The 9,800-nt window shown below is 38.3% G+C and overlaps 1 protein-coding gene across 1 annotated transcript; it reads right to left on the bottom strand.

Annotated features, from left to right (window-relative positions):
* Positions 1–240: 240 nt before the first annotated feature.
* Positions 241–7,563, bottom strand: LOC116266790 (glycosyltransferase-like At2g41451). The gene is made up of 11 exons (XM_031648152.2): positions 7,194–7,563; positions 5,966–6,115; positions 5,776–5,828; positions 5,159–5,267; positions 3,851–3,985; positions 3,727–3,771; positions 3,132–3,319; positions 2,856–2,997; positions 2,262–2,308; positions 1,858–1,945; positions 241–924 (listed from the first exon to the last, which is right to left on the bottom strand). The coding sequence occupies exons 1-11, from the start codon at positions 7,509–7,511 to the stop codon at positions 622–624; spliced, it is 1,578 nt and encodes a 525-aa protein (XP_031504012.1). The 5' UTR covers positions 7,512–7,563; the 3' UTR covers positions 241–621.
* Positions 7,564–9,800: the final 2,237 nt, after the last annotated feature.

Below are 9,800 nucleotides of genomic sequence, written 5' to 3'. Positions count from 1 at the left end.
TAAAAATACATCCTCATGGGCCAGCGGTTTGCAGATAATTCGGTCGGCTGAACTCTGGCCAACTCTGGTTTGATCCTTCTATGCATGGAGGAAGTCTTTTTTGTAGTTAAAAAGCTTGTTTTTTTTATGAGATTTCTCTTCCGAAAAGGAAAACGCTCTGTATGTTAGGCAATCCATAGAAACATTGTCATATCAAATTATCGAATATCATCAATACAAGCAAATGTAAATTATATCGTGTCCAAGCATCGAATAAAAAAAGGATTAAAGAGAAAAAAAGAATAAACTAATCTACATTCCTTCAGCAGATACCGGATCTTCTGCGAGCAACCCAGCGTTCCCCTTCTCCGGCCTGTAATTTATACACCAAACCATCGATTCGCAAATGGACGATTGAAGTCCTCATCAGAAGTTGGAAAAGTCCCGTATTCCGTTAACCCGTGAGACAGCACCGGAACGTGAACTTTACAACAGTGTTTGCGTAATGGCAGGAAAGAGGCGCCAATAAGCAGAACAGTTGACACCCAAACTGCTCTTTCTCACTCTCTCCTGTTCCCCCTTTATGTCGTGATATCAATCATCACACCAACTCACCAAGGATCATTAAACAGAAAGAGGCAATTAAGATGTGAAGTTGGCCCTCGTCCGCCTCCCAGCAGGTGAGGGGCGCGGAGGCACTGCTTTCGCCAAAGCATCAATGGAAGCCAGGGTTCTTCGAGCAACTGCTTGATGCTTTCCCCCGTTCCTCCTCCTTGCTGGAAGTGGCTTCATCTTCAACACTGTATGTGTATGTGGTACTTGTGAGATGTTGGTGTCCTTTGGACGTTCCATGGAGGAGGAGATGTTTTCCTTTGGCACCGAATCTTTTCTAGATTCAAGAAACGAGCTGAAAATGCCAGAATCCTTCAAGCCTTGAATTATAACCTACCAAATAAGGTGAAATAAATAAAAATACTTGCACAGCATTCACAAATCATCCATGTATTTTTCGTCTGATTGAAATATGCGGGAAACACGGATATGCAGATTCAAGGCACGGGGCTAAAATCAAATCTTTGTAATTTACTTGTAAACTTTCTTGCTAATGGTAAAAAGGGAGGTTTGAATGTAGGGGATAGGCTGAAATGACTTTTAATTTCTACGTTCCTATGACGTACCTAATGGATGGAAAAAATACCTGATGTATGGTAATCGAGTGCTCTGTTCCAGACGTTTCATGGTAGGAGTTAGGAGATGGAATGCTCCATCTCCCTGTAGAATATGCTGTTCTTGGGACGCCAAGAACACAGATGTTTCAAGAAGCATCTTTCAGAAGGGGCATCAGGAAGCATCTCATGTTTTGAATAGGCCGAATGTACTAGACTCGGTGGATTTAAACGTGAAAACGAGTATTTAATGTGTTCATCACTTCACATAAGAAGGCAGCGCATGTTTCGGCTGCATCAAAAGGTCTACAAATATGAGATCCACTTGAGTTTTGATGTTTAAGTGAAAAAAGAAAACTGAAGTAAACCCGGTCGCCATGCCCTTTCAAATGAGCAGTGCGGTCAATATTGGTGTACGCAACTACGCATTGTATCAGTTTCTGACTGATCATTTTGAACTACAAGCATCAGCTTGTATGGCCCAAAGTTTACTTTTGTTTGAAGAATAATTAAAATATATATATATATATATATTTAATATATTTTGAATATGTCGAACCCCGAGCGTCTCGATAACCAATATTGAGAATCAAGGGATGGGAGGTAACTCTGTTGTTTGCCAAAACAACCGGCTATTAAACACGGGAAAATTTTCCAAGATCTGACATCAATCAATTCTTGGAGGACACACCCACATGGGTTTGAAGCTTACCGAGGGGGCATCAATTCGGGTGAGAATGCCTTTTTTGAGAAGCTTCAGCTTCAAAGCTTCATCGGCCCAGACCACTTGCTTGCGATACCTTCACACCCAAAAGAAAAAAAATTGCACCGTCAGACAATCTACAGAAGAGATAGATAGAACCAAGCATTTCTGGGTTTTGCTCTCTTCTAGCCAGTTCCCATGGTGCACAACAGAGTTCAACAAGTGCCTCACTTTACAGCACGTATGGCCTCAATCAGAATAATTTCCATATCTAGAAGATATATGCATCGCAGAAGGCCCACACAGCCCATTTGCAAATAACTTGCCTGACCTTCGGCAAAAAATCTTCCTAACAAAGTGGGTATATTTGCCAACAGAAGATGGAAATTAAAAACTCTGGTTAGAATAGTTACCACTGACGCATCTCCTCTTCGGACGCGGTTGAAGCAATTATGTACGCCTGTGCATAAAGGATGGTAGTTCAATAAGCATTTGAAAGAGAGTTAGGAATGATTATAGGAAGAACAAGAAAGAAGAAAAAGGTAAATCAGAACCAACTAATACGAAATTAATTACATAAACTTAATCAACAACAGATTGACTTTTCATCATCAGATTAAGAGGAAGGCTTCTAAGAAGGTTCTTCCAACTAATCAGATGAAAATCTGGCACGCCACACTCTCGTGCATGTGTAGAGAATAACTACTAGCTACTATTTAGGGCATCAGCTTGATATTCAAGCTGCAAAATCAATAAACTGCTCTCAAGCATATGAAGAAACTCGGTCTCTTTGGAACGTTCAACTGGCAGAAGCTTAAAAAGCCTCTAGCATATAAAATTACTTAAAAAATGTAGTTTGCACAAATTTCAGCTTAGTTAGATGAACTGTCAATGTAAAGATGGAAAGAGATCAGTTTGTATCATATGAAAAGACTTGAAGATCAAATTAGGATTAGAAAAGCAATTCCCATAAGAAAATTGCCCAGACGATAAGGGCAGGTACTCACAATTTTGTCGAAGTCGATCATGAAACACCTATTAAGATCCTCCTTCGTGGCCTTGCAACGACAGCGGGCACGTCTAGAAGTAATGTCTGAGAATTTGGTGTAAGAATAGTGTAGAACTGCAGCCTCCTCCAGCTTGACCTCACTAGCAATGAAATTCCATTCTAAAGTTAGCAAAGTACCACATTTCCACAAAGAAGTCTCCAGGAAAATTCACAAGATATTAGTAGTCAACAAAATAGAGGCCGAATGCAGCTTAAGGGCTGTAAGAAATCTTACTTTGGTGTCTTGATGTAGTTATGCCACCTATGCGCACCGTTAGGACGCAGATGATCTTGGACACGAGCAGCTGACTTTCCATTTCCATAAGTCAGAAAATAATTAGGGTTACCACGAGTTGCTTCCTTGTAATTGCCAAAGTACATCTCCTTCGTGAGATGATCATAGTTCTTCTTGAACATAGAGACCTAAAGAAAAACAATTGATGACTTCAGTCAGGGTATGAAACAAAATATGAATGGACGCACAAGCAGAGTGAGTGGCAGGATAGATGAAATTAAAAGGCAGTGACACACATCTTCCGTTTTTAAAGCTCTCGAAAAAACAGAATCAGCGAACACTGCGAGAAAAAACTCAACAAGTTACTCGCTGATAGTGCAACAAGCCATGGAGAAGTAACTTATCTTTTCCATCTTGCATGAAAATGCATGAAAGAGAAGAAATTTATTACATTATCATATGAAAAAGTTTATTTAGCTTCAACAATTTCAACTATATGATATGATCATGTGCATACGTGACACTACCATAGGCTATTGAATTATCGATGCACAACCACATGGTATACATGAATAAGCTCCATAACATTTCATACCTCAACAAAGGGTTCCTTTATGTCATCTCGCTCAATACAACTCTCCTAGAAAAGCAAAAAACTGACTGTTCAGTCTGGAAGCAATCAAGATGCAGAATGGAAGCTATAGAGATCATGGACTCACATAATTTGGAAAAATGACAATATCAACATTTTCTGGAACATCTTTGAACAAACTTTTAAGTGAGTATTCCCGAGCACCAGCTGGATGAACAAGTTCATCAGTGTCAAGATGAATAATCCAATCCATGCCTGCATCCTGCGATTTCCAATGGTTTTGTGAAGCTTGAAGTTAGAACAAGAGAGACAACTAACAGCTAATGTAACCAAGACAAACAAAGAGAATCATTCCCTCAATAAGTGTGTCTTGCATGTCCAGCAATTTTTCACTAGTGTCAAGAAATCAGTGGACTAAGAACCTTATCTATTCATTATATAACAAACTCATGCAATTGTAAGCACTTTGTCATTGATTTTGATAGAAAATTATTCCAACTGCTAATTGCATTTGTTCTCTTTGAAAAGTCATCAGTAAAGTTTCACATGAGATAAAATAATGTCACAGATATAGCAAACACAAAATTTTCAGCCCAGATATGTGTGCACATCAATCGGTGTGTGTGCCAAAGAGAAAAAAAGTTCTGTCCAGCTAGGTATGAACCTGTGTGGAAATGGATTCAGAGTTTTCTTATCTAACATCCATAACACATGCAAATTTTGGAATTGGACAGTTATAAACAGCCCAGTTGAAACTACATCAAACATGCTTCCTTTGCAGAAAGGATTTGAAACAATCTTTTGACTAACTTTGGTTGGGGTGGGAGGGGAGGGAAGGGGGCTTGAGGGGTGGTGGAAGAAGAAAGGTAAAAGAATTACAGGAAGAAACAAATGCGATTTATGACATTCTTTGAAGTTTTCAACTACAAAACACTACATCTTCTGTGGATTTTGAGGCCCTTCTAAAGCAGCTTGAAATACAAAAAACAGATACTGGAAAACAAAATGAATGCAACTACAGCACTTTGAAATATTACCAACATTTATAAAGCAAGATTAAGACAGAACCATGTTCCACGCTCCTTCAAATTTTGAACTAAAGCAGATAATTTTCAAGAGCCGGCATAGTTTCTTTCATATATTCGTCTTTTCTTAGAGTCCTGTTCTGAACTTCTGTGCCAAGCCTGACTTTTAATTTCTTGCATGCTCATTACTAATTCATGCAAGGATTAGGTGATCACGATGAACTGGTTGCAGGCACAAAAACTATACATATCTAGTCAGCAAATAACAACAAAAAACAATCCTGCTAGCATGGTAACCTGCTGTGAGGATCAACAGGTTCAACAGAATTAAACAACTTCACATTCATACAATAAGTAAAAGAAATAAGATGAATAGAGATAACTGAAAAAGATAGAAAAAAGAAATATACCCGTGCCATCACAATAGCCATCTCCATGTTAAGTGTCTGTTTGACAAATAGCTCATAGTTGCAAGGCTTGTAAAAGAAAGATGACAACCAAGTCTCATTCCAAATACGGCTGAACTCAGAAAAGGAGAGAAAAATATAAGTAATCCAATAAGTGGGAAATAGCGGTTCAATAAAATGAAAACAACAAATCTTGTTGATAAAATGATTTCTATTGTTTCATAGAAGACCATTCAATCGGCAAAAACATTTATGGATGCACACAAAAATTAAATCATATATAAAAACTAAAGGATGCAAAGAGATAACAGACAACAGAATCAGTAGGTCAACTATAGGCTAAAAAATAAGGCCCCAGTGGAAGGAATGGTTTTATTGTTATTCCTTCAAGCATGGAAATATTGGATATTTTTTGACCAGTAAATGAGATAACTTGAGCTGTTAATTGTAAGTAGCTTCTCCTTTTATCTAATGTAAGCATGAGTATGCATTTCTCTTAAAGTGATTTCCTGTCAGTTTAGACATGATAATAGTAAAGGCAAGCCAGTACGCAACAAAACCTTAAGGTTAAATGCATGAAATACAAACAGTAGACACAAGAAGTTAGATGGACGAAAAACCTTCTAGCCTGCTGTTCCTCCAATTCTTTGGTTCGGTATATCACTTTCACTCCCTGCCACAGAGACAGATAAGTTTGTGAGAGGATGAGTAAAGCTGGTTAATCTTCAACAGTTTTATTTTTAGCCTGTAAACAAGGCTTTCAAATGTTCTAATTTTCAACGAAACACAAAAACAAATGATAATACTGACGGGGATAGCCTCCAAGACGGCAGTGGCATTTGAAGATGCAGCTTTTCCCTCCACAAACAAAAAGTAGTTGGAAACTCCCATGATTTTATGATAGAATATCCATGGTAGAAGCTGATCTAAACCAGCTGATGTACTTGTTGTAATGCAAATCTGCAGAGCACGAAATTAATTAAGCAGCTGAACATTAAATAGTTACCTAAGAGCAGAACGACTAAGCAATTGAGCGCAGATGTGGTTATCATGACACGGACTTGCCATTTCCTTCTTACAGTGCTGGAATACAACCAAAGAGAAAAAATGTAGACTGACAATAGCTTGCAGATCTTGCATCCGTCAGAAATACTAACATTATTAGCAGATCAGTTTATGAACTCCATACTCCATAGTTATATTTGAACTCCAGAGCAACAACAATTTCAAGATTGCATATGGCAGTTAACAAGCAAGCATGCACAATTACTCGCATACTCAACCAAGAGAAAAAATCGTTTAACTTGAAGCATATGATGTGCAGTAAAGACTAAAACATGAGAAAATCAACAAAGAATTCGCCGGATTTGCATGTCTCAGGAACGTTTCAAGCAAACAAATGGTGAAATAAGATTGCAAGAACACGACATGGAACTAAGCATATTGTCCATTTGTATTTATCATTGTACGTGCCTGGCTTGAACAGAGGAGCTACGACTTCCTGTTATAGTATAGAGACTCCAGTATGGGTTTTCGAGAATGGATTATATACAAGTCCGGTTTATTAAGGCATCTCACAGAGAAGTCTTGAGCCGGCAATGCACCAAACTAAAATTACAGCCATGATAATCGACAGACGGTTACCAGATTGAGGCTACTGCGATTGTATTCGAAACCGGAACCCAGACGCTCGCGTTGCAACATAAAAGCTGACCCGATTCGAAACAAGGTCTCCTCTTGCACTTCATCACACTACCAAGTGAACGATAAACAACTACAATCTACACAGGTTTCAGCTAACGGTACCACAGAGAGCACACCACAAACCATTTTTTCATCGTTTTCGAATTGAAAGCGCCGCTGAGTACTGGTCTAACGGCTGCCGGACAAAGTTAGAGCAATAATTCAAACACCCCTTCATGAGGGAACAGAGGCATAGACTAAAAGGAAGTCAAAGGGGTTGCTTCCGCGGATATCAAAAACACATGGAAGGAAGAAACGGAGGAAACATAGATGTGAAAAATCGATAATTTCAGACCTTAGGATGCTGCTCGGCAGGGAAATCGAATCCGCGCCCCTTAAAGTATGGGAATCCGGAGGATGAACCACGGTGGGATCGATCGGAGCAATCAACTGTCGACAACAAGGAAGGCCTAGCTACGGGGGGGCTATCCACCATGCCTGGAAACGAGGGCGGCTCGCCGGGCCATCGACTGGAAGGATCAACGAGGCCTCCTCGCCATTGAAGGACGAACGCGAAGGCCGCGAGAGCGAGGGGGAGGAGCGTCAGCAGAATGATGAGCCTCGAGGACGGAGAGGGAGCAGAGACTCTCAGAGGACCGTAGCGCCCTGCCATTACAGGTTTTCGATCTCCTTCCCTCTTTCTTCTTCTTCTTCTTCTTCTTCTTTCTTCGTCGTCGTCGACGGTATTTAGTTGAGGTTGAGGGAGGGAAGTCCTGTGGGCTGCTTCCGGTTGACATTTGAAAATTAACGACCGGTTCGGGTGGAACCCCGAGTCGGCCCAGAACGTGGTTTTCGGCAATCGGGTTTTGACTTCTTTTTCTTTTCAGACCTTAGATTTGGATCCACATTTCTTTTTCATGGTTAAAATAATCTCCCCTCTTTAATTGACACAAAAACCACACAAGTTGTGCCTTTAGCTAGTATTAAAGTTGTTATTTAAAAAATATTTTATATTCAAAAAAGAAAAAAAAATTGGAGGGCCACCGACTGGATCCAAGCTGGAGCGGGGCGAGGCTGCCTGTTACCAGGACGTGGGTTCCGACTCAAACCCATGTTCCGTTGATAGGGGGAGCCGTCTGTCTCGGAAAACTGTGGTCACCCCAGGATCTGTCCGTGTCGGCTTTAACGGGCATCACCTGCAAACCTTTTTCCATTTCGCAATTATACTTTTATAAAATCCAAGACTTGTTCTTAACGATATGGACGGTATCATCGCCCCCGCCCCCTTCAATGCGCCTGCATATTTTCTCGAACTAATTATTGTTTCTACCTTACCTTTTTTTTTTTCTTATCCTTTAGCCAATTTTTTTCTTTTTTGTTATTTAATATCAAAAACAAGTTTCAACTTTTTTTTAATGTATTTATTTTCCGTTTTATCCATGTAAGTTCTATTAATCATAAGCATGCCTCGTTGTTCGTGGCCACGACTCTTTTATTAAATAAGTAGACTTTGGAATTAGAGGAACTTAGACCGTTACTTGTCATTAATAAATATTTCTAAGTCAAATAAGGGAACACGTCGTTGTGAGTTCCTAAATCCCATTATTAATGAAAACGTTAGAAAGTATGATGATTGTGACGACTTAGATATTTTCGAGGGAGTTGGGTGGCGAGGGTGATATTAAGAGTTTGTGCATCAAACATGGTTAATTTTATCACGTTAAATTCTACCATGTCATTAAACATGATCAGAGATAAATTTCATCTTGTAAATTTTTTCAAAAAAATTTATCATGGTAAATTTACCACGTTAAATTCTTCTTGCGCATCAAACGGACCTTAAGTTAATCTTTGTTTCAAATATTTTAAGATATCAATAAGTAAGTTGAAATATAGGGAGTGCTCGAATAGTAACCCAAAAGGATAAAACGAAGGTAGAAGTTTTAGACTCTTTTGTTGAGCAGTCATTATTACAAATTTAAGAAATCGGTTCTCATAAACACAATGATGATTTTTTTTTAAATTTTAACCATTTACTAACATTGAGTATCCGCTCCCTATGTGTATATAAAAACAATTAACATAACGCAGATATGTTTATCCTTATTTATTTATTTATTTCTAATGGTTAGAGGATCTTGAAGAACACTTCCCCCATCTGGTATTCAGTAGTTGTGATCATATTCCGATACTTCTGAAATGAAATACCACCGCCAGAACACAATATTTTCAAAATACTATTAGAAACTATCGTTGTTTAAAGTACTTAACTATAACACCACAACAGTATGTTCTTATGTTTTCTTGTATTTTTGTTGTTTAAAACACTTTACTATAATTTATTCTACAGTTCCGGTTTCAAGTATTTAACCTGGATATCACTTTATTTTTCTATTATTTTTTCATTCAAATTTAGAAGGTTTATGAGTGGCATTTCTCAATCTAAGAAGTTCTTCACCATATATCACCCAATGAAAAGTTCTATTTTTTTTTTCTTTTCCTTCTCCTCATTTCAATCAAAAGGAAACAATTATCAAAGAACCCAAGAAAAGTGATCATGTTCAACAAAACATAAAAACATTATTGAATCGACCATGGTGGTGGTCTTTCATATGTGAACATAACTTATGTCAAACTTTATCTAGCCAACCAGTCATACCAATTACATTAAGCCCTTAAACTTTTATCAGTTGGATCAATTACATTAATCCAAATAATTACATTAAGCCCTTCAACTTCTATCAATTCGATCAATTGCATTAAGCCGATCAATTACATCAAGCCCTTAAACTTTTATCAGTTGGATCGATTACATTAATCCAAATAATTACATTAAGCCCTTAAACTTCTATCAATTCGATCAATTACATTAATCCGATCAATTACATGAAGCCCTTAAACTTCTATCAGTTCGATCAATTACAACATTAAACCCCTTAATCTCAACGTATTTGAGAAGGTG

The sequence above is a fragment of the Nymphaea colorata genome, chromosome 1, assembly GCF_008831285.2.
Source record: "Nymphaea colorata isolate Beijing-Zhang1983 chromosome 1, ASM883128v2, whole genome shotgun sequence".
NCBI classification, from domain to species: domain Eukaryota; kingdom Viridiplantae; phylum Streptophyta; class Magnoliopsida; order Nymphaeales; family Nymphaeaceae; genus Nymphaea; species Nymphaea colorata.
The sequence above is the reverse complement of the archived record's forward strand: the minus strand, read 5'-3'. Positions and strand labels throughout refer to the sequence as shown.

What these genes read in the sequence shown, in the direction of transcription:
- LOC116266790 (XM_031648152.2), bottom strand. Translation starts at nt 7,511, where the DNA reads ATGGCAGGGCGCTACGGTCCTCTGAGAGTCTCTGCTCCCTCTCCGTCC. An exon ending in TGGCTATTGTGATGGCACGG is followed by an intron (nt 3,986 to 5,158) that starts GTATATTTCTTT and finishes TGGAAATCGCAG; the next exon opens with GATGCAGGCATGGATTGGAT. An exon ending in TGATCGACTTCGACAAAATT is followed by an intron (nt 2,309 to 2,855) that starts GTGAGTACCTGC and finishes CTTTATGCACAG; the next exon opens with GCGTACATAATTGCTTCAAC.